We start from the raw sequence: 21,644 nt of genomic DNA, 5'->3' as shown, positions 1-21,644 counted from the left end.
CTATTGTCTTTGAGATTGGTCTCGGGTTACCTAGATTCTACACGGATCAAAATAAGAGATATACATGCACACACCTTCAAAGCTAATCCCCAGATTTACTACTCCATATAGAGCTAGCTCCAACGCCACCTCCAATATGCGCCTAAGGCATCGCCCGCGATTCGGAGGAACACCCACTCTCCCCGAGAGGAATCTGCGGGGCGCAAATGATCATTAAAACAACTTCCCCCCAGCAATATTTCTTTCATTTACTCCATTAAAGTCATACAATATATATACCCCAGATTCCCCAGAAAAGACACGGCAGTTTGCAAAATCCTTCTTGGCAGCCTAACCCCAGATCACTCTATCCTTATCGGCATCCGTCACATTTCGATTTAATCGCCCACGCGTTGCGCACGAGCACCCTACGACTCGCGTGAAGCGTCCATTCCGTGACGCATTGGGTCTGCGATCCAGGATCAGAGATTAAGGGAAACACTTGGGGCTATTAAACGATGTCATCGGCGCCGGCGCCTTTACCTGTTTCGGTATCTGATATGACGGGTCAACAGAAGGCAGAAAACGCGCTTGCTCAGTCTGGGACATCGAAGTCGAATTACAAGGGTTTTGTGGGGGTGTTTTTTCAGGCATCGCGAAGCTTATTGGTAGGTTGTGTGCTGTGTTTTGATTTGGAGTTGAAGTTAATTTTGTTTTCTACAGTTGGCCATCCGTATGCATACCGAACTATTTCACCTTGGGTCAATTGTTAACGAAATTGCACAGATTCGACACCATCAAGGTTCGCCTACAAACTAGCAAAGATGTGCAGTTCCGAGGACCGTTGGATTGCATATTGCAGACTTTGCGAAATGAAGGATTACAAGGGTTTTACAAAGGAGCTACACCACCGCTGGTCGGATGGATGGTGATGGACTCTGTGTAAGTGCTCCACGCTATATACCAAAAGGAATAGTGCTGACTTGCCTGCAGCATGCTGGGATCCCTGGCTCTATACCGCCGATTATTACTCGAAAACGTCTTCTCGAAACCTCACATCCGCCCTTACCTCCCCTTCTCGAGCTACCAGCCAGACCTCGCAACCCTTACTACTTTCGGACATGGCATTGCAGGTGTCATGTCAGGTACAACGGTCAGCTTCGTCGCGGCCCCAGTCGAGCACGTCAAGGCACGCCTGCAGGTGCAATACGCCGCCGACAAATCGAAGCGCATGTACAGCGGGCCGATCGACTGCCTACGCAAGATGGTGAGTCCCAATGACTACATAAGATACTCACCAACTGACATAAATAGTATCGCACGCATGGCGTTAGCGGCCTATACCGCGGACTCTGGGCAACGATCCTCTTCCGCTCCTTTTTCTTCGTCTGGTGGGGCTCCTATGACGTCCTGACTCGCTACTTCAAAAAGAACACCACGTTGTCTGCCCCTGCGATCAATTTCTGGTCCGGTGGAATCTCCGCCCAATGCTTCTGGCTCATGGCCTACCCGTGCGACGTCGTTAAGCAGCGCCTTATGACCGACCCTATGGGTGGTGCGCTGAATGACGGCAAGCGACAATTCCGCGGCTGGAAGGACGCTGCAGCCGCCGTATGGCGTGAGCGTGGGTGGAGAGGGTACTGGCGGGGCTTTGTGCCATGCTTCCTTAGAGCGTTCCCGGCGAATGCAATGGCTCTGGTTGCGTTCGAAGGTGTGATGCGTACCTTGCCCTAACTCCCCCATGGTCTACACGAACCTAAAAATGATTGAATATACCGAAGTTCCATGGCTAGATAATTACTTCAAATAGAAGAACATACCCATTGTTTATGCACTACTTCCCCCTGAGGGAATTCAATTCTCAGTCAGGGCAGTCCGTGATCAGGAATGTAGTAGTGACGGGCCGCATTCGGCGATGAGACCCTTCGGGACCCTCCTTAAAGTATTCCGAGATAACGCAGAGTATTTTCAAACCCCGAGCGAATGGCGATCCGTAATTGGACCATGCGACTGGATTGTGATCTCGGCCATTGTCGAAATATCCTTGATAGTGAAGTGACATGGGTTGTCTTGGTTTGTCTCTTTCCGGACAGGGCAAAGATTAAAAGTCATTTATAGCAGTTCTCTTTGACATTTCTAATCTCTTTCACGTCAAAATTACTTTCTCATAGTCGTCACCAGGGGAGGAATTGAGGCCAGGCTGAATACCTTTAATCTGGTTCATTCGTGCCTGAGGCATCACCGCAGACCAAACTTCAGCGGTTTCACTGGACAGCGACACGTCGCAATCTCCAATTTAACGTTGATCGGCCATGGCCGTTGCACGCTCCATGCGCCGCACGAGCCCAATTAGCCTCGTGCTAGCAGCGCTGCTGGCATTTGGCTTCATATGTTTCATGCTCTCGCCCTCGACTCCCTCCGCATCCTCCACATCCGCTAGCTCCCAGCAGCGCCAGGAAAACGCCGCCGAACACCCTCTCTCCCCACCCACAAAGCCGTTCTTCAAATCGCAGGCAGTTCGAAGCGATGGGTACAAGGCAGCTCCCCCGGTTGTCCACTACAACCTTAACAACCTAACCAACACCGCGGACTCAGTCGCCAACGGCGAGCGGGTCCTCATCCTCACCCCGCTAGCCCGATTCTATCAAGGATACTGGGATAACATCGAGAGGCTGACATATCCACACGAGCTGGTCTCCTTGGGATTCATCGCACCCAAGACGAGCGAAGGAAACACTGCAGTTGCGGCTCTGGAAAAGGCCATTGCCAAGACGCAATCGGGGCCAATCGACAACCGCTTCGCGAGCATTAGCATCCTGCGCCAAGACTTTGACCCCCATTGAAATCCCAGGATGAGAAGGCCCGCCATGCAATGGCCGCACAGAAAGAGCGTCGCGAGTCGATGAGTCGTGCGAGAAATAGTCTGGTCTTTACAACGCTCGGTCCTGGGACTTCATGGGTCCTCTGGCTGGACAGTGACGTCGTCGAGACACCGGCCTCTCTCATTCAAGATCTAACAGCTTTCGACCAGCCTGTTATTGTGCCGAATTGTTTTCAGCGCTACTATGATTCCTCGAAGAGGAAGTGGGATATCAGGCCTTATGACTTCAACTCCTGGGTTGATAGCCAGACCGCGCAGAATCTCGCCGCGAACATGGGGCCTGATGAGATTCTCTTGGAAGGCTATGCTGAGATGCCTACGTATCGCACCTTGATGGCGCACTTGCCGGATATGAAAAAGCTTGATCCGAAGAAGATGCTCGCTCTTGACGGTGTTGGTGGTACGGCCTTGTTGGTCAAGGCCGATGTGCATCGTGACGGCGCCATGTTCCCCGCCTTCCCGTTCTTCCATCTGGTGGAGACGGAGGGCTTCGCGAAGATGGCTCGCAGACTGGGATATGAGGTCATTGGACTCCCAGATTACTTCGTATGTTTCCATTTGGGTCTTACATAGAAGGGAATAATCTTGCTAACATGTTTTTCAGGTCTACCATTATAACGAGTAAATGGCTTCCAGCCTCGTCCAACATCTATTTCTCTTGCATACATTGCGCCGTGCACGTATTCGCCTCTTTCTCGCCTCTCTTCGCCATTCAAGAGATTCATTAGCAACATTATGTCGAGGTTTTTATTTCATATGTACTTGGGATGGTTACTTCCCCAAATTCCAAAATTGACATTGCATTCTTCTGTGTATTACCAAGGAATATGACTGGGTATTCATTCATTTTGGAGGGGAGTTAGTTATGGGGTATTGCTGGCTTGACGATTCTTGTGCATTTATTTTGACTCTAGCGTGGCAATTGCCATCTCGAATGAACGGTTACTTATTCGTGCAAGATGACTTTAAATTATCATATATAAAAGCACCATAGTATCTGGTTGAACAGGGCGTTGGTCTATCTATCAGTAAGTCGGGCGTCAGGGCGTCCCTTATGTATCCTTTTCAATCAATAAAAGGCAGAGACTTTTGTTATTGGACCAAGGCCCAATAGTGCTGGGCAGATTATGACATTGCCGGTGTATGCCAGAATAAACCAGTGCCCATACGACTCCATCAATCCCAAGAAATACTATAGAGTGTGTCAGCGATAATTATCCCACCGAAGCCTTGTAGAGGGGGGAAACAGATACTTACGCAAGCATGATGCCAGCCCCAAGAGCAACAGCCAAAAACTGTGTAATAGTCTTGCGCACTTCAACACCCTTATCCTTACCAGTCTCTAGCAACTCCGGGATCACAGCCACGGTGCCAACATACAAGAATGTGCCAGCCGTGAACGGAAGAAGCATGTCACCCCAAGTAAGGCTGGTTCCCATAAGACCAGCAGGCTCGGTATCATCCAACATAGTGCCATTGCCACCAAACTCCTGAACGGCAATTCCAATAAAGGTTCCCAAGAATGCACCAATAGCGGTAACAAATTGCGCGCCCATAGCCTTGCGCTTCGAGAAGCCGGACTGAATAAGCAGAGCAAAGTCACCGACTTCATGGGGAATTTCGTGGAAGAAGACAGCCACAGTGGTCGTCGCGCCAATGGTAGGCGAGGCATAGAAGGAAGAAGAGAGGGCAAGGCCATCGGTGATGTTATGGGTGAAGTCGGCGATAAGGTTTAGGTAACCCCCAAGCTTGACGCTGGGGTTGATTTCCTTCTCGGGAACGACCTCAGAGGACTCCTTCGCGGCAGACTTGCGCTTCTTAAGCTCGCCGTTGGACTGCTTAGTCTCGGCGCTGGATGTAACTGCAGCGACTGACTCGGCGTGCGCGTGGCTGTGCGAGTGGTCATGGCCACCCTCGCCGCCAGTCGCGATGCGCAGAGCCTTGTCCATTGCGACAAAGGTGAAGAATCCGACCATGATTCCCAGGCCGAGAAGAAGGTTCCTGTTGGGCTCGACCATTACGAAGCTCACGTGGTCGGGAGAGGCTTCGCCGACGAAGATCTCAGGGAGTAGGTGGAAGAGGGTGTCGCCGAGTAAGCCACCGACGGCAAATGCGACCATCACGGACAGCGAGGAGGGATCAATGTTGGGTGGGCATAGCGCCAGCAGGAAGTCTAGAGCAGTCAGCAAAATACATATTGCGAGTATTGAGGGGAAGACTTACTGGGTGGACCGGAAATATACAAAGTTGCCAGAAGCGCGTTCACGGCTGGGGTGCTTGGGAAGAGGACGGCGAAGATTTTCGACATCAAGCTAGCAGTCTCCGGGCGGGTTGCACGCTTGTGCTCATTGAGAGACTCAACTAGTGGACAGCTCTGTGGCAGATTAGTTCACATGTAGAGCACATGGTACGTTGTACAGCATACCTGCAATTGCTCCTCGATCTGGGCCACGGAGAGCTCTCCGGGGCCAATATTAGCCGCGGCCAAGGCTGAGAACAAGAGACATCCCGCTACAAGGGCAATGCCTGTTCCGCGTGAAGGAAAGAAACGATAAGCCATTGCGAAGGAATTGACCAGGTTTCTGTTAAGTGACAGGGGATATAGCCCCCGGAAGTACAGCTGAGCCGCTATCGTTGTTTATCGCGGGACCGTGAGCAAACATGCCAAGACCTGCAAACTCAGGAAAAAAAGTTTCGATAACGCTTTTTATTATCGCCGACTACAGCGAAGAAGAACCCATTTGACATCTACACTCACTTCACAATTCACAATGGGTAAAGTTTTGCAAAAGAAGAAGGCCCGCTCCGGGCGCTCCATGGCCCGGGCTAAGGACAACCGCCTCAAGAGCGGCCACAAGAAGATCAATGTGCTGGGCAATCAGATCATCGCGGACAACTGGTATGCACATCTTTTCACCTTAAAAATACCAAATACTAACGACTGTAGGGATCGTGATCTCACCCTGACACAAAATTACCAGCGCCTTGGTTTGATGCACAAGCTGAATGCACCATCCGGTGGTCGCGAACGCCTCCCCGGAAACAAGGACCAATACCCCGACAACAAGAACTCGCTGCACATCCGCGGTAGCGCCAAAGCAGCCGCAGCCAAGCTCGACCTCGGCGAGACACGAGTCGAGCGCGATCCTGAGACTGGTGCCATTCTGCGCGTCATTCACGACGACGAAGACAACTTTGAAGTGGCGGGTCTCCAGCGCTCACGCAACAACCCGCTTAACGACCCTCTGAACGACGTTTTGGGAGGCAATGGCGAGAGCAACCCTCTTGCAGACTCGTTGATTGTGCAGCAGCTTGAGCGCCAGGCGGATCAAGAGGGCAAGACTGTCCGTGCTAAGAAGCCGCGGTACCAGAGCTCGCGCGAGGGCGAGTGGGCCCAGCGCTTGATTGAAAAGCATGGAGATAATTTTTCTGCTATGACTCGTGATCGCAAGCTGAATCCTATGCAGCAGAGCGAGGGTGATTTGCGGAGGAGACTTAACAAGTGGAAGAAGAGTCAGTCATAATGCCTTGTTCATTTGTTCTGAGCATCTGGTTAGGGCGAGTCTGGCGTTTATCTTTTTCTGTTTATCAAAAGTGTCTACATGGATACGTGTGTCCCGAAGTAAATATTATTGGACGGCAAATGAGCCGCTTGGATTCGTTATCTCGTGTTTCCTCTAGCTGTTACTACTGAGCGTCGAGTAGGTCACACCCCCCGCCGGCGGAAGGCTTATTCGTTGCACCACTCGAACCCATCGTCGGCGTCGCCATTCACCCACTCCGTAGGACGCGGTCCCTTCCTCCCAATCCCGTAATTTCGCCTTCTCGTTCTGCTTGACTTTGGCTTCTTTGGGAGATGGTGGCTCTGGCAGATCTCCGTAGGCTAGCGTTAAATCGTCATCTGACTCCTGCCGAGTTGGAGGCAAGTCCCAAACCCAACCACCAACTTCTCCGACAATGGCGTTGCCTTCGGCATTCACACCTGGAACCTCGAACCCAACACTGGTGATCATGCGCTCCACCACCCATTCACGGCAGTCTAGGTCGAGTTCCCACTTCTTGCTTTTCCAGGCCCATCCACGCGGGGCACGGACATCCTCAAAAAATCGACATCCACGAGGTCGGTCCCCAGCGATGCGAGATGGTGATAGCGGGTCGTATGGCGCATGGCTGAATAGGAAGCTCTCCCACCCAGACTCTGACGATCCTGCAGCCCGGTGCTGCAGCTCGAAAATTTCCACCTCCCGCTCTTCGGGATATATGTCCAAGGAGATATCTGCAAGCTTTTCCATGGCTGACATCGCTGCAGATGGATCTGCAGGGACTGATGAAGCGAATCCATTATCATCTGAATCTGCGTCCATGGAATCTCCCGTCATGTCTTGTATCAGACTGGAGAGGAATTGCCCCACCGTTGGGTGGATGGAGAGAACCAACGCATTGCCGCCAACGAGCACCACAATTTGGAGGGGCAGCAGATGTGCACTGATAAACAACACTACTATGGCTATTGTGCATCCGAGAAATAGAGTTGAAGAGAGCTTCTCATTGGAGAAATTTGTCAGCGGTGCAACAACATTGATAGCTGCATCGTGGGCATCTGAGAAATCAGCCATGCAGTTCTGTAGATCTCGCATGTTCCGAAGAAAATCCTTGGAAGTCTCTGGGGCTGGCTTAATAGTCGTGGCTGGTGCTAGGGCTGGTCCATCAAAGGAGTAGTAAGGAGTAGTGCTGGATGTCGAGGTGTTTGGAGGTGGTGGATGACGAGTCGCAAAAGCTGGCACCATTATGAAGAGCAAGAGAACCACTAGAGGCAGAACCAAAAGTAGATGAGGTTCCAGGCAGATGAAAGAGTAGACAAAAAGGAAAGAGATAGTATGGGTTGGTGTGTCCCAGGTGAATAATTGCTCAACACGGCTCTGGAACAGAAATACCACACCGATTCTATAGTATTTGTTGAGTTTCAGTAGATATCACAGGGGATGATGCAGTCCTACCTTGCATTAAAGCGGCGGAAATTGTTTGCCATTACAGGTAGACTAAAAGCCGGTTTCTTAGGAGAGGCCAAGGCCTTGTCTCCCAATGAATCAGGTTCATCCTCATCGTCCGCTGGGATGACTTGTTGGAGAAGCCTATAGTTGTTAGTTCGTGCCCCTCACAGATCTACTGGATCCAAGCATACTTTGTAAATAGGCGGTCCTGCAGTGAGTTCTTAGAGATAGAGGAGGATCTCGAATGCGAACTGTCTGGCGAACCAGGTCCATTCCGTTTTGAAACCTTAGGTTCGTTCAGGGATTCTGTAAATCCATCCATGATTTATACATAGGGTGAGAAGAATAAAGGAAGTAAAAATAAGAACAGAATAACTGTCAGAGAGCCCGAGCACATGCTTTTGCCGATCCCCTGCACCGGGGAAGGCTGACATAATCCTGTTTGCATCAGGGGAACCTCGAAATTCGATAGTTCTCACACTAAAAAAAACAAAAGTCTTCATTTTGTCTCTTTGACACTCTTTTTTTCTTAAATTTTTATTATTATATATATATTTATCTGGGATTATTCACATCCATCTTCGATTTCATCTAAATATCCCCTTTGTTGATGGGGTTATAAAATCCACCTTTTTCCCCCCCCCCAAATTACCTTCTTTTTCCCTTTAGTTACCGCCTTAGTGGACTTGCCCCAGCAACCCTGCTTTCCCCAAAATTATTATCAAAGAGAACTTACCTTGGCCCTTGCTTTTTCACTCGCAATGGAACGGTAGCTGTCAAGAGTCGCGCGACGGTGCTCAAGTATCTCCTGGTTTGAGACCTCGCACTTCTCCTGAATGCAATTGCGATATCTACTCCTTTTCCGTTCCTTTGAAAACGCGCGGGCTTAAAAAACAATGCCGACAAAACCGCAAACACCTGGGAGGGGTCAAACACGGACCGAAGCTCAAGCACACAATCCCTCAAACGATGATTCGGGCTCGGGAGGTAAGAGTTGAGATGTCGGGAAGGTGCAGCTAGATACTGACAATGAACAGCAGAGGCTCCGGCCCGCAGGCGCCTGCAAAAGTCAGCCTCGACCAACTTCCCCTCGAACAACATGAATTTTGATACTTCAAACGGGGTCGCCGGACCGCGCGCAGGTGGGGTGAACAGGAGAAGACTTTCAATTCGCGACCAAAGGGTTCCTCAGGGCCCACGACCGCAAGACGCTTCGCGATGGAGGTATGTCCAGTTCTTCTCTTGTGATTTGACTTTGAACTAACTCGATATCTAGCAAACCTAGCCCGTACCTTCATTCTGGGAACTCGTCCGTTGATTCTACGATTGATTCGAGTAAAAGCTTCAACCTTCGATCTACGAGCGTGGGGAACCTTTCAAAGGCTAGCTCCAATCATGCAGACAACATGGAATTTCTAGCGCCGGTCAACTTTGATGATTTTCATAACAGCATCATGGGTGAACCCAGCTTGAACCACTTCCCCATGCCCGGGAATGGTAGTTCGGGTGAGAATCGTGAAACAGGTCTGACGAATCCCTGGGAAAACCACACTTATGCGGGCAATGTATCGGATCGTACACGGGGTCCTTCTGCTCGACGAAAGAGTGAAGTGCAACGTCCGAACGGTCCCAATACCGCTGCAGGCCTCGCAGCATCCTCTGCCAATACCCGCGCTCGCCGTCAGAGTATAGCCCAGCCGTCTGCTCCAAGTGCTTCAAGGGGTTCGCGCAAATCTATCAGCTCTGGGGCATTTGCGCCTACCAATGCTTCGGCCAGACGCGCCAGTCTCAGTGCCCGCAAAATCAACACGGACACCGCCTCGACAAATAACTTCCTTCGCCCCCGACTCCCAGAGTCCGATGCCAAGGTGCCGTCTTCTGTTCGAAACCTTAAGGCAAAGTCATTTCAGCCCAGTCCAAGGGAACCCCGTGGTCCGTTTCTGACTGCCTCTGGGCCCGTTGACCACACACGCTCGAACTCCACCAATGCCGTGCGAACCCCGGTGAGAACCCCTTCTAGCGCCGTGGGAACTCCTTCCTCTACCTCCAAGCGGGCTTCTGTTATGCCGCCACATGCCACTGGACTTGGTGCTCGAACGATCAGTCCCACTGATGCACGACGACTGAAGCGAATGTCGATTGCGCCTCCTGCCCCTCCGATGCCACATACACCTCCCACCCAGACAGAACCTCTTCCCATCCGTCCTCTATCATCAACTCAATCTCCCTCTCAAATTCCGAGGAAAAGCGTCACACCTTCCTCGAACCGAACCACACCTGACCCAAATCGTAAGTCGTATAGTTCGGGGTTGTCTGTTTCCTCAAGCACCAGCTATAGCTCAATTCGAACTTCTGGGGGCTCTCTTCAAAACCGACTGTCCCAAAATCTATCTTCGTCACGACTCCCGACGCCCAAGCCGCGTACAGAGCAAACAAACTCTAACGGGGAAGAAGTACCACCGGTTCCAGCGATCCCCAAGGCCTACGAATCGCCCAAAGGTGAACTGGATGCGCCTTTCTTCCCCGCGCCCAGAAAATCAAGTATTCCTGTGGATTTGAGCCTTATGAATATCAAAGATTCAGACTCCGAAGCCCACACCACGGCCCAAGTTGACAAAGTTGACCCTGCCGAAACAAAAACTCCTGATTCACGATCACGAACTTCTACTGTTCTGGGAGGACGGAAGGGTTTGCAGCCCTTGAAATTGCCCCCGCTGAATTTGTTGCCTTTGGGCACACCCATGACGACCAAAATTGAGGCACTCAAAGACAGGGACGACGAGCGCAAGGCCCACACCCCCTCCAACCAAGTGCTTTCAAAGACACCCAGTACTCCGATGACAGCATCCAAGGCAAATTTCTGGTACCGTGACGAAGATGACCAAGTGCCCCTCACCCAAGCACGAAGCAGTACGTCTCATTTTGTCGTCAGCTCATCAACCGCCGCGTTGCGAGCTTCTAGCAGTACCAGCGCATTTGAGTCATTTGAAACGCCAAGTGCAGCTCGCAGCATCTCTCCGTATGCCTCATACACGCTGCCCAAGAGTGGTGCCGAGCTCAACCATCTCCGCCACCAGGTCAGCGCCGACTACTCAAATAGGACGCAGACACACAAGTTGAATGGTCCACGACCTCAGACGCAAAGTGCCATTTTCACACCCGCCCCAGAGCGGCTCAGCCAGATATCGACGCCCTCGGAGCCTGAGAGTGTCACTGTCACTGCGTCCAGCTCCTCTCTTCGGGATCGGCTTAAGGTGGCGCGGCTTCGCAGCAACTCGAAACCCAAAAAGCCAGAAACCGATGGTGATCCAGCCAAGTACAATCATATGCCGCCGCCTAAACTTCCAGCCTCTGCAACATGGAACAACCTGTCTTCAGTCAACTCGACGAGCCCTAATCTCAAGCCATCGTATCTCAATCCTCGCCGACAGTCTTCTGTTTCAAGTGCAACAAATCCGACGACTCGGAAGCCAAGTGTTAGCAGCGAGAAAAGCCTCACCCTGGAGCCAACTCCCTCCAATGAATCGGGCGAAAGTGACCGCTCTAGACGCGTGCAGAGCACGTATATCTCTCCTGTTCACAAGATGATCAATAACGCTAGATCTAGTGTTGCGGCTGCTTCCCGGTCTACTGACAGCACTGTTGATCCAGATGTGGCGATTGCAGATGAGGAGATGAGGCGACTTGGGTCTAAACGCAAAGACTTTGAAAAGGCAGCGCGTGTGCTAGACGACTTGCGTCGCAAGGCTGGACCGAAGGATCGTGTCAGTCCCGCCCAGGCTTTGAAAATGGCAACGCTCAATATCTTTGAACGCGGTGAGATCATTGATTATCGCGACATTTTCTTCTGCGGTACCCAGACCGCCAAGAAGCATGTTGGAGATCTCCACTCCAGCGCAGCGAACTTTGGCTACGATGATGACCGTGGTGATTATAATATTATCATCGGTGACCATCTGGCTTATCGGTACGAAGTTGTTGATGTTCTGGGCAAGGGCAGTTTTGGCCAGGTCGTGCGATGCGTCGACCACAAGACTGGGGCTCTAGTTGCGATTAAAATCATTCGCAACAAGAAGCGATTCCATCAACAAGCCCTGATTGAGGTCAACCTCCTACAAAAGCTGAAGGAATGGGATCCTCATGGCAAGCATAGTGTGGTCAACTTCACTCAAAGCTTCTACTTCCGTGGTCATCTATGTATTTCGACCGAACTCCTCGGCATGAATCTTTATGAATTCATCAAGGCCCATGAATTCCGGGGCTTCTCGTTGAAGCTGATCCGTGTTTTCACCAAGCAGATGCTCAGCAGTCTTGTGCTGTTGCATGCGAAGAAGGTCATCCACTGTGACTTGAAGCCCGAAAACATTCTTCTCGTTCACCCGTTAAACTCCGAAATTCGGGTCATCGACTTTGGTTCAAGTTGTTTTGAGAATGAAAAGGTGTATACTTACATCCAGAGTCGCTTCTACCGTTCGCCCGAGGTCATCCTCGGAATGTCATACGGCATGCCGATAGACATGTGGAGTTTAGGTTGCATTTTGGCTGAGCTGTTCACCGGCTATCCAATTTTCCCAGGAGAAAATGAGCAAGAACAGCTTGCTTGTATCATGGAAGTGTTTGGTCCCCCGGAAAAGCATCTCATCGAGAAGAGCACTCGCAAGAAGTTGTTCTTTGATTCTCTCGGCAAGCCGCGTTTGACTGTTTCATCCAAGGGACGTCGACGTCGTCCGAGCTCCAAGGAGCTCCGACAGGCCTTGAAGTGTGACGATGAGGCTTTCCTTGATTTCATCACCCGCTGTCTTCGCTGGGATCCTGCTCGTCGAATCTCACCCCATGATGCGTTGAAACACGAATTCCTCACCGGTGTCAAGGCCCCCCGGCCCAGGATGTATGCATCAAACTCGCCCTCCAAGCGAGGTGTCAGCTCCACGGCTCGTCCTCTCCCTGATCCTCCAGGCACAACGCTGAAGAGCGGGTTCATGCGCACTCGCGATGTCTCGGCCAACTCCCCGGTCAAGGGTAGCAGCAAACGACACTCGACTGTCAATGGTCCTCCGTCGAGCCCCGGCAAGCGAGGGTCCAGTAATTCTGCAACCACCGGGTCCGCACTCCCTCGCGTTTCGGCGCGGAGTCTCAGCGGGAAGCCAGACCTCGCTACCGCGGCCGCTGCGACAAGCCTGGTGAGTTAGGCCAGCGACCTGAACCACCATAGAATGGGATGCTGACTAGCCGATAGAGGAAATGATTTCACACGTTTTTTTTTTGTTGAATGCCCTGTAATACTAACCCTTTTGCTTTTTTTACTTTCTCATCCTTGCATCGGGTGGTTGTCATGTCCGCATTTTGTTTGAGATGCAATCATGTTATACCCCCTTGTTCTTGCATTTGCATTGCGCCCATGATGACCTGAGTATTGCTTATACCTTATGTTTGCTCTTGCTTAGCTCTTATGCATTTCCCTTCGTTTTATACTTGATGATCCCCAGGGCTGTGGTCCCTTTGTACATTGTTACCTCTCATTGCATTTCCTAAGAGTTTACGATGTATTGCTCAGTAGAGCGATTTAACGTGTCTAGCTTTTGCTTATGTTGAATTAATGACTATGTGATTATAATTAATATCAGAAAACTTGAAGAATATAAAGAATATAAAGAAAGTAGTTCAGACATTGTACGGTTGTATGCAAACTGGCATGTCCCCACTGGGCAATCGGGCTACTTGGCCTCATCTTATCTTATTTACTCCACAACAACTTCCATTGGCCTTGATGGGTAATTGATTCACAATGAATGGCTTCGAATCTAAGGGTCTGAACGAAGATGCCTTCGGGGAGAAGTCTAGTTTGACTGCGCTGAAGACCTTCGACGCCTTTCGTGAGTATCTCCAAGTTCGATCTAGACAACTTACTCACGTTCCATGACCAGCCAAAACAAAACCCTCCTACACAACCCCAACCCGCAGCGGCGGCCAATGGACCGTCCTAATCTTCCTCGTATGCACGATCTTCAGCTGGTCCGAGTTAAAAACATGGTGGCGCGGCACCGAGAACTACCACTTCAGCGTTGAAAAAGGCGTCTCGCACGAGCTCCAGCTAAACCTCGACATGGTCGTGCACATGCCCTGCGACCAGCTCCGCGTGAATATCCAAGATGCAGCCGGCGACCGCATCTTAGCCGGCGAGCTCCTCAAACGCGACGACACAAACTGGCAACTCTGGATGCAGAAGCGCAACCACGAGACCAGCGACGGCGCCCGCGAATACCAAACCCTCTCCCACGAAGAAACCGACCGTCTCGCCGAGCAAGAGGCAGACTCCCACGTCCGCCACGTCCTCGGTGAGGTGCGCCATAATCCACGCCGCAAGTTCCCCAAGGGCCCGCGCATGCGCCGCAGCGACGTCCCGGACGCATGTCGCATCTACGGAAGCCTCGAGGGAAACAAGGTGCAGGGTGACTTCCACATCACCGCGCGCGGCCACGGGTATCGCGAGAACTCCCCGCATCTGGATCACTCGTGTATGTGTCCTCCCAATCCATTCCATACAACATCGCTAACAGCTCGCCAGCCTTCAATTTCTCCCACATAATCACGGAGCTCTCCTTCGGGCCACATTACCCGACCCTGCAGAACCCGCTCGACAAGACTATCGCTGAGAGCGAGGAGCACTACTACAAGTTCCAGTACTTCCTCTCCATTGTGCCGACGCTGTACAGCCACGGCAAGGGCGCGCTGGACGCGTACACGCGCTCGCCGGAGGCTGCGGCTTCGCGGTACGGACGTAACACGGTCTTCACGAACCAGTACGCGGCAACGAGCCAGTCCAGCGCGATCCCTGAGTCGCCGATGGTTGTGCCGGGCATCTTCTTCAAGTATAACATTGAGCCGATCCTGTTGCTGGTCAGCGAGGAGAGGGCGGGCTTTTTGTCACTGCTGATTCGGGTTATTAACACCATCTCAGGTGTGCTTGTTACTGGTGGCTGGCTTTATCAGATTACTAGTTGGGCTGGCGACGTCTGGGGTCGTAGGAAGAATAGGTCGACTGAGGGGTATTTGACTGGCAAATCTTCCGAGTGATTGAGATGGATTATTATTTTGGTTTTGGTTTTTATAGTTCGAATGTTTTCTATGTCTTATATCGGTGTTCCATCAAATATCCTACGTCAATTGCATCAGGCTGCTCTTTGTATCAAAGTTCATTGGTCAACTCCACCTCGTGGTATATAGTAAAAAATGATCGTACATCCCGCACATATGATGGTAAGGTAAACACTAAAGACTAGACCTCAAATATTTCGCCCATGCCTACGCCAGCACCTTCTGCACCGGCACGGCTGTCGACCAGATCCAGACGCCAGCCGTTCCAGTCACGCAGCTTACTCTTGATATCGCGCATCCACTCAACACGCTTGCGGCCCTCCTCCTCAGCCTGCGCACGCGCGAATGCATCTTCATCGAACTCGTCATCAAAGTTTTCTTCGGAAACAAGCTCGAGACTACCACGGGTACCAGGGGGGTGAGACGGGTTAGTCGATGAAGCGCGGGCGCGGTTGCCAGCAGCTCCTGTGAAGGCAGCAAAGCCGCTAGAAAGAACCGTGGAGAAGGATGAGTGCTGATTCTGGGCCATGCTGCGGCGACGGGCATGGTCGGGTCGTCCACCGACGAGATCGACGTCGTCGAATGCATTGGCTGCGTCGCCGGAGGCAGGGCTGGGTCCATCATCCGGGTAGTATTCCATCTCCTGGCGCTTCTCTTGCCAGACGCCGCGGCGCAGATCGAAGACCTCGCCTTCCAGCTCGCGGATGCGGCGCTCAAGGCGCTGGCGTTCTTCGTCCTCGAGCTCGTCCAGGGCGTCGTCGTCGGCGCCTCCGCCGACCTGTCGAGTCCGGATCCGATCACTCTCTTCGCGGAGGCGGAGGTTCTCGTTTTCGATGCTGGCGATCTTTTTCCGCATGACAGCGATCTCTTTCTCAGATTTCTCGCTCTCGCGTAACCGGGTTTGGTGCCGGGCTTCGGTTTCTTTATGAAGATTGCCGATTGCCTGGAGTTTCTTGTCTAGAGTCTCGATCTTCTTTTCCAATTCGCTTTTTTCGCTCTTGTGTTCCTCGATCTCACGCTGGAGATTATTGATCAGCGTTTCGGTAGATGTCTTGTTGACGCCTTCCTTGACTGCTTTCTCGGAGGCACGTGTCAATGCCTGCTTCGTGTCTGCCAGCTCACGCTGGGATTGCTCTAGTGCGGATTGGTTCTTTGAGACCTTCTCCTCTAGCGCTGCGACCTGGGACTCGTGTGCATCGTTAGAGGACGTTTGGGAGGCGACCTGGGCGCGGAGATTTGAGATCTCCAACTCCATGGACTCAATAGTGGCTGACTTGGACTCGAGCTGACGAACAAGGTCGGCTGGCGGTGACTCTGTTGCAGTTGTGTTTCGATGTGACCGGGTCTGGAGCTGTGAGTTCTGTCGCTGGAGGGAAGCAATTTCCTCTTTCTATTCCGCGGGTTAGCAAAGATGGCGATCACAGGAAACAACGTGTCATACCAACGAATCAATGCTTGCAGCCTTCTCCTCTGCCTTCTTCAACTGCTCCTTCAACTCTACGCCATCAACACTCGCTTCCCGCAGATCCTCCACTTGCTCCTCAGTCTTGCGCCAGCGCAAAGTTGCATCCGCAAGATCCTTCTCCAATCGTTTATTATCTTTCTCGAGCTCCTCAATCTTGGTAGACTGTTTGCGGAACACTTCGTGGACCGACTCCCCGTCCCCGGTTAGGGGCGGTAATGATTGTGCGGGGGACTTGATCGTAGCAGACGGAGAGGGGGAGACGCTGCCCTGTGAGACGGAGGTCTTGCGGAATGAAGATGAGCGCATCTTTGACTGGATTGACAGCGAGGGTTGTCGGCCGTGGCCGGCGCGGGGTGTATCGAGCCGGACCGGCAGTGGCTCAGCATCTGGATCGGGAGATGTGGGCGCTGGAGGCATCGGTTCGGTAGGAGATTCGACATTCGTATCAGTGTCAATTCGCAAATTTGGTTCTTCTGATTCCTCTGGTTGTTCGGGGGCTGCGGCCTCGGATGGCGCGGCTGGCTCGTCTTGCATGTCTGGCTGCTTCTCCGCGGGGGCGTCTGCCTGCAAGGTTTCTGGGCTCGGGACATCTTCAGCAGGCTCTGTCTCTGTTGGAGTCTCTGCCTCCTTGGGTGTGTCCGCTCCAGTTGCGGTAGTCTTCTTGGCCTTCTTTTTCTTCTGGAGCTGGGCAACCTGAATAACAGTCCAGTTAGCGACCAAAACAACGACATCTGCCATTCGCGATGGATTACCCTTTTCTTGGCTGCGGCCAGCTTCTCGGCTTTGATGCGCTCCTCGTCGTCGGCCATAATGAGTCGTTTGAATTGTATGAATATAATCAAATGGGGAGGATGATGAGGTGGAAGGGGGAGAATGGACAGCTTTCCCCAACGCACGGACCACGTGTCTGATCTATATGCCCGCATGAGATGTACAATATAGTATCAACTAGAAATACGCTAGAGAATCACTTATAACCACCGTATAGATTTGTTTGGATCCAGCTAAGTAACATCAATGATATACACGCTGATGTCACATAAAGGACCCCGCCAGGTTGAGGCACTGCACACCCCTGTCAACCTTCTAATGGACATGACATATGGAAGACTGGTTTACTGTCGGGTTTAAATGGATGATACATGGAGCATTTGAGACAAATGCTAGGAGTTTTCAGAAAGAAAAAAGTTTCATAAGGTTGATAAACCAATAAATCTGCATGAGGCAACAAAAATCCAAAAAATAGACATGGGTGATATTAGGCAGTAAGTCACAATAACTTGAGGGGTATGTTATTCTCCGTTCAATAACGCCCCTCGTGAACGAAAAACCATGCAAGTTGATTGCGCCTGTCAAAAAAAAAAAAAAACAATAATCCAACACCAGCTAGAAAGATCATACCCGATCAACGGGACCAAAAGAATACAGACAAGAAACGAACAAAAAACCAAAAGCACACAAGCCAAATCATTTGGTATATCTTAGACTTCCATCGAGTCCGCAATTTCCTCACTCATCGCCCGGACTCCGCGGCGCCTGATTGGCAAATCGTCGTCGTCACTGATCACATAAGTGTCATAGTCGTCCGCGGTAGTCCGAATTGTCTTTGAAGGACGATCCATCTCATCATCACTATCGCTAGCGACAAGAGTCGATCTGGCGCGTTCTCCGAACCAGAACTTAGCACGCTTGCTGGAGCTGAGGTCCGGCGTGAGGTATCCGTCGTCGTAGTTCCGCTTCCCAGTAGGCGTAGTTGCCATCTCGTCTGGGGTGTGGCTGAGTATGGGAATCGCACGCAAGAAGATGTAACAGACGCGCTTGCGAATCGGATTGAAGAAAAAGAAATGTAGACTCCAGATAGCCCCATCGTCGGCATCGGACGGGTCCTCCTCTGGCGAATATGAGTAAATCGAACACTCCTTGAGCGACATGTGTTCATCTATCGTTTTCCATACCCGCGGGCCCCACGCAGAAGATGATCCTGCTGTGTATGATCCAGAAAGCGTCGCAGGGGATGCAGGAGACAAGTTGGTATTCTCGCGCGGTCGCAGGTTGAGCAGCGTTGAATCAACTGTGTTCATCACGCGCTTCAGATTCCGCTCGCGTCGGAAATCAGTGGGACGCAGAACGTGCGAGAAGTCATAATCCGGATGACTTGCATTCAGAGTGGCGATCAAATAGGCAAAGGTCCGTCGGCTCGAATGCTCGCTCAGGGGTCCGAACGGGCTAGATCGCGATAGATTGAGGGTCTCCGCAGCATCATGTGCATTTGGGGGCGATAGGGATGCCGAAAATCGAAGAACCGATTCATATTGAGCCTCAAGCGACTGCTCAATATGATTGTAGAGTTTCCGATCGGAGCGTGCTGCCTTGGTCGTGTAAATATCACAACCGCCGACGATGTGACAGTCAGTCGTATCAAAATTGAGAGAACTTGTTACGTCCTCAAAATCTGGAAGGGGAAGAAACTATATCATAGGGAGGGTTAGTAAACCGATCAAAAGACATGTCGGGGGTTTGCGACTTTACCTTCATCGTGAGGTTAAACTGGGGTAGTGGAGTTCCCGAGATAAGCCGATAAGCACGCTGAGATGACGTGGCACGGTCTGCGATGCGAAAGAGATAGACTCGAATCTCTCTTCTATAGAGAAAGAGAAAAGAGAGAGAGATGGAGGGAGATGAACGAGATAAAGCGGTGTCTAATCGGGTGATTGACCCGGATAGGTGGAGATGCGATGATGTCGACCGCGAACAGGACTGAGATAAGGGGGTCAACGTCAACACGAACTATAGGGAGATTGCAGTTCTTATAGCAACACAAATGTCAAATGAGAGAGAAATATACAAAGAAGATGAAAATGAGGCAAGAGGGATGGTCCTTGGGGGGGGGGGGAATGAGAGGGGAGTTTCCGGTATTAGTCACGTGTGGAAAGCGTGGTCCAGTGAGAACCCGCACTGACCTCACGAGCAGTCAAACCATGGAAGAGCTTTTAGTCACAACCCAACTCGATCCAAATTGCGTGTGATATCTTCTGTCTCCTGAACAAAGTTGTATTGATTAGTATGGTGACTCCTATGTACGCCGATAAAAAGAGCAAGCCCGCTTGCTTTACATGATCTTGGTGACCACATCTTCCTCAACCTGGGGGATATAATTAGCCTGGCTGAATCTTGGCCATGGCTTGGAAAAAAGGGGTGGATCAAAGGGACTCCAAATATAGCCATGTAACACCTCTTTTGGAGATTTTGTCTCTTTGAAAGTGCCCAAACAATATAATGGAAAAGAAATGTAAAACTTACCTCCATATCTTCCAAACTGTCCTGCTGGCTGATACAGCGAAGAACATTCTTCTTGCTGGTCTCTTGCATTTCCCCCGCAATCAATAACTCATCGAGAATAAAGTATGCTTTCTGGAAGTTGAAGATGATGTCTAGCTCGCAGACATTGCCGTAGTATTTGTCCATCTGCTCGACGTAGCGATGCACAATCTCGAGAGTGATCAGTTCATTATCGGTCGAGGCACAGCCAGCGATGAAGAAGAGAGAAGCGTAGCGACGGTAGACGACTTTGGAATCTAGTACAATCTCTGTTAGTCCCAATTCCTGGCGAAAGGGGGTCATGCGGGGATACGGGGATAGAAAGCCACCTTTGTATTCCAGGAAATTGCACATCCGCGTCCGGCGGGACAGCACCAGTTGAGTTACATCCTTGATGATCTTGGCTTTCTCCTTGGGAGAGAGGGTGGTGAACCACTTGGCGAGACGCTAGAGAGATGTTGTCAGTTGGGCTTCGGACAGGTGTTACGTAGTTGGATGAGGCATACCACTTTGCCCTGTCGAGAGAGCAGAATCAAATAGCTACCGGAGGGTCAGTAATTGCAAATACGGGATCGTAACACAGACTTACTGGACAGGCATATTGATGGAGATGTGAAATAAAGGGATGGAGAAAAGTGTCAGGGCGGAAGCTCTGGAGAAATTCTTTGGGTGGAGCGGAGGGGAGTTTTGCCCCGCTAAGCCCTAGCTTAACATATAAACGTGGAGATTCAATATATGGAGTTGATTCCAGATATGTGTTTTTTCTGAAGTTCTTTTATCCCAGGTTGTGTTTTGCGCACGGGGCCTTGAATGAGTCAACCTCCATGACGGGGTACTTTGTACCATCTACAGCTCTCTGCCCAGGTGGAACCATCTATATATGCAGGAATCTTAAAACTAGCACCAGAGCCTCATGCACGTATTTAGAGCCTTAACATGATAAAAACAATATAATTCTACGGTCGGAACTGTTTTTTTTGGTTGATTACCGACGTGTATGCTTAGTATATATATACAGAATGCTCTGAAGATATATACATAGTGAAGAATTTGAGATTTCAATTCGCAGGGTATCCTTCTTTTGCCCACAGTGATATTAAGGAGTTTTTAAAATAGATGCCTACAGCTTTAGTTTAGAAATGGCGTCGGCGACCCCAGGGCAGTACAGATTAAGGTAATCTGGAATCGTCGGGTACCCTGTGGGTTCAAACAGCCGAAAAGGTAATGGGATGAGAAGAACAATGGAGAAGGGAAAGGAATATGCAGCTAGATACAATATTGTTAATTGCTTGAAGCGATATACTGGTTTGTCCTGACAGGCTCGCTGGTGATCTATAAACATCGAAGTTGTATGGGGCAACATCAAGAACAGAGTTTACACTGTTTTGTACTGGACCCATCAAGCCAGAAACATAGTAAGAGTGTCTAAGTTCCAGGAAATTGTGAAGTGAAGCAAATGTTTAGAATTAAATAATAATATTAACTTAAAGAGATATACAGTAGTGGCAGCAACACTCTAGGAATCGTAAAAGTCAAAATAATAGTCAACGCCAAAAGCCGAAGGCGATTGACCAAAACAAATAATATTAATGAATACCACATAAAGTATCAGAGCATCAGAGCATCTCTCTCATGATCGAGCAGAGACAAAAAGAGGCATCGTTTTTGTCGAATCGTTGCAGGCATGAGACCATGGAAGGCATCAAAACCAAGACCGAGCTCTAAAGCTCTAAGATCGTAGATCGTACAAACATCTTAACCGTATACCGACATCATCCCCTCAACGCCATTAATCAGAACCAGAGCTAGAATCATAATCATAACCATGATCCAATGGGATCCCAAATTACCAGGTAGTACATAATCGCCACAGACGAGAGCGACAACCAAGCTCAAGGCTCAGCCTACACCAAGT

At 50.7% G+C, this 21,644-nt stretch overlaps 11 protein-coding genes across 11 annotated transcripts; 6 read left to right on the top strand and 5 right to left on the bottom strand.

Moving 5' to 3' along the window:
* Window positions 1–497: 497 nt before the first annotated feature.
* N7517_004396 (uncharacterized protein) lies at window positions 498–1,713 on the top strand (the record flags this gene model as incomplete). The annotated part of the gene is made up of 5 exons (XM_056722126.1): window positions 498–654; window positions 703–712; window positions 766–921; window positions 973–1,246; window positions 1,294–1,713. 5 exons carry the CDS (start codon window positions 498–500, stop codon window positions 1,711–1,713), a joined length of 1,017 nt encoding a protein of 338 aa, XP_056578376.1.
* Window positions 1,714–2,291: 578 nt separating this feature from the next.
* Window positions 2,292–2,822, top strand: N7517_004395 (Anp1; the record flags this gene model as incomplete). Its single annotated transcript, XM_056722125.1, has 1 exon — window positions 2,292–2,822. The coding sequence occupies one exon, from the start codon at window positions 2,292–2,294 to the stop codon at window positions 2,820–2,822; it is 531 nt and encodes a 176-aa protein (XP_056578375.1).
* Window positions 2,823–2,851: 29 nt separating this feature from the next.
* N7517_004394 (mannosyltransferase complex subunit MNN9) lies at window positions 2,852–3,485 on the top strand (the record flags this gene model as incomplete). The annotated part of the gene is made up of 2 exons (XM_056722124.1): window positions 2,852–3,406; window positions 3,465–3,485. 2 exons carry the CDS (start codon window positions 2,852–2,854, stop codon window positions 3,483–3,485), a joined length of 576 nt encoding a protein of 191 aa, XP_056578374.1.
* A 628-nt stretch (window positions 3,486–4,113) lies between these two features.
* Window positions 4,114–5,420, bottom strand: N7517_004393 (Zn(2+) transporter YKE4; the record flags this gene model as incomplete). The annotated part of the gene is made up of 3 exons (XM_056722123.1): window positions 4,114–5,033; window positions 5,084–5,234; window positions 5,286–5,420. 3 exons carry the CDS (start codon window positions 5,418–5,420, stop codon window positions 4,114–4,116), a joined length of 1,206 nt encoding a protein of 401 aa, XP_056578373.1.
* A 165-nt stretch (window positions 5,421–5,585) lies between these two features.
* Window positions 5,586–6,384, top strand: N7517_004392 (nucleolar protein 16; the record flags this gene model as incomplete). Its single annotated transcript, XM_056722122.1, has 2 exons — window positions 5,586–5,759; window positions 5,808–6,384. The coding sequence occupies exons 1-2, from the start codon at window positions 5,632–5,634 to the stop codon at window positions 6,382–6,384; spliced, it is 705 nt and encodes a 234-aa protein (XP_056578372.1). The 5' UTR covers window positions 5,586–5,631.
* A 153-nt stretch (window positions 6,385–6,537) lies between these two features.
* On the bottom strand, window positions 6,538–8,173 carry N7517_004391 (PEX28-32 family peroxisomal membrane protein; the record flags this gene model as incomplete). Its single annotated transcript, XM_056722121.1, has 3 exons — window positions 6,538–7,804; window positions 7,858–7,992; window positions 8,043–8,173. 3 exons carry the CDS (start codon window positions 8,171–8,173, stop codon window positions 6,538–6,540), a joined length of 1,533 nt encoding a protein of 510 aa, XP_056578371.1.
* A 574-nt stretch (window positions 8,174–8,747) lies between these two features.
* N7517_004390 (putative protein kinase) lies at window positions 8,748–13,040 on the top strand (the record flags this gene model as incomplete). Its single annotated transcript, XM_056722120.1, has 3 exons — window positions 8,748–8,838; window positions 8,889–9,075; window positions 9,128–13,040. The coding sequence occupies 3 exons, from the start codon at window positions 8,748–8,750 to the stop codon at window positions 13,038–13,040; spliced, it is 4,191 nt and encodes a 1,396-aa protein (XP_056578370.1).
* A 596-nt stretch (window positions 13,041–13,636) lies between these two features.
* On the top strand, window positions 13,637–14,925 carry N7517_004389 (endoplasmic reticulum-Golgi intermediate compartment family protein; the record flags this gene model as incomplete). Its single annotated transcript, XM_056722119.1, has 3 exons — window positions 13,637–13,724; window positions 13,776–14,366; window positions 14,417–14,925. 3 exons carry the CDS (start codon window positions 13,637–13,639, stop codon window positions 14,923–14,925), a joined length of 1,188 nt encoding a protein of 395 aa, XP_056578369.1.
* A 202-nt stretch (window positions 14,926–15,127) lies between these two features.
* Window positions 15,128–17,220, bottom strand: N7517_004388 (uncharacterized protein; the record flags this gene model as incomplete). Its single annotated transcript, XM_056722118.1, has 3 exons — window positions 15,128–16,336; window positions 16,388–17,104; window positions 17,164–17,220. 3 exons carry the CDS (start codon window positions 17,218–17,220, stop codon window positions 15,128–15,130), a joined length of 1,983 nt encoding a protein of 660 aa, XP_056578368.1.
* A 672-nt stretch (window positions 17,221–17,892) lies between these two features.
* On the bottom strand, window positions 17,893–18,946 carry N7517_004387 (RNA polymerase III-inhibiting protein MAF1; the record flags this gene model as incomplete). Its single annotated transcript, XM_056722117.1, has 2 exons — window positions 17,893–18,879; window positions 18,941–18,946. The coding sequence occupies 2 exons, from the start codon at window positions 18,944–18,946 to the stop codon at window positions 17,893–17,895; spliced, it is 993 nt and encodes a 330-aa protein (XP_056578367.1).
* Window positions 18,947–19,520: 574 nt separating this feature from the next.
* On the bottom strand, window positions 19,521–20,329 carry N7517_004386 (AP-1 complex subunit sigma; the record flags this gene model as incomplete). The annotated part of the gene is made up of 5 exons (XM_056722116.1): window positions 19,521–19,553; window positions 19,712–19,986; window positions 20,059–20,176; window positions 20,236–20,269; window positions 20,319–20,329. 5 exons carry the CDS (start codon window positions 20,327–20,329, stop codon window positions 19,521–19,523), a joined length of 471 nt encoding a protein of 156 aa, XP_056578366.1.
* Between the last annotated feature and the right edge of the window lie 1,315 nt (window positions 20,330–21,644).

The sequence above is a fragment of the Penicillium concentricum genome (genome assembly GCF_028827145.1).
Source record: "Penicillium concentricum strain IBT 3081 chromosome Unknown utg000002l_segment0_segment0, whole genome shotgun sequence".
Lineage (NCBI taxonomy): Eukaryota > Fungi > Ascomycota > Eurotiomycetes > Eurotiales > Aspergillaceae > Penicillium > Penicillium concentricum.
This window is presented reverse-complemented; position numbering and strand designations above follow the sequence as displayed.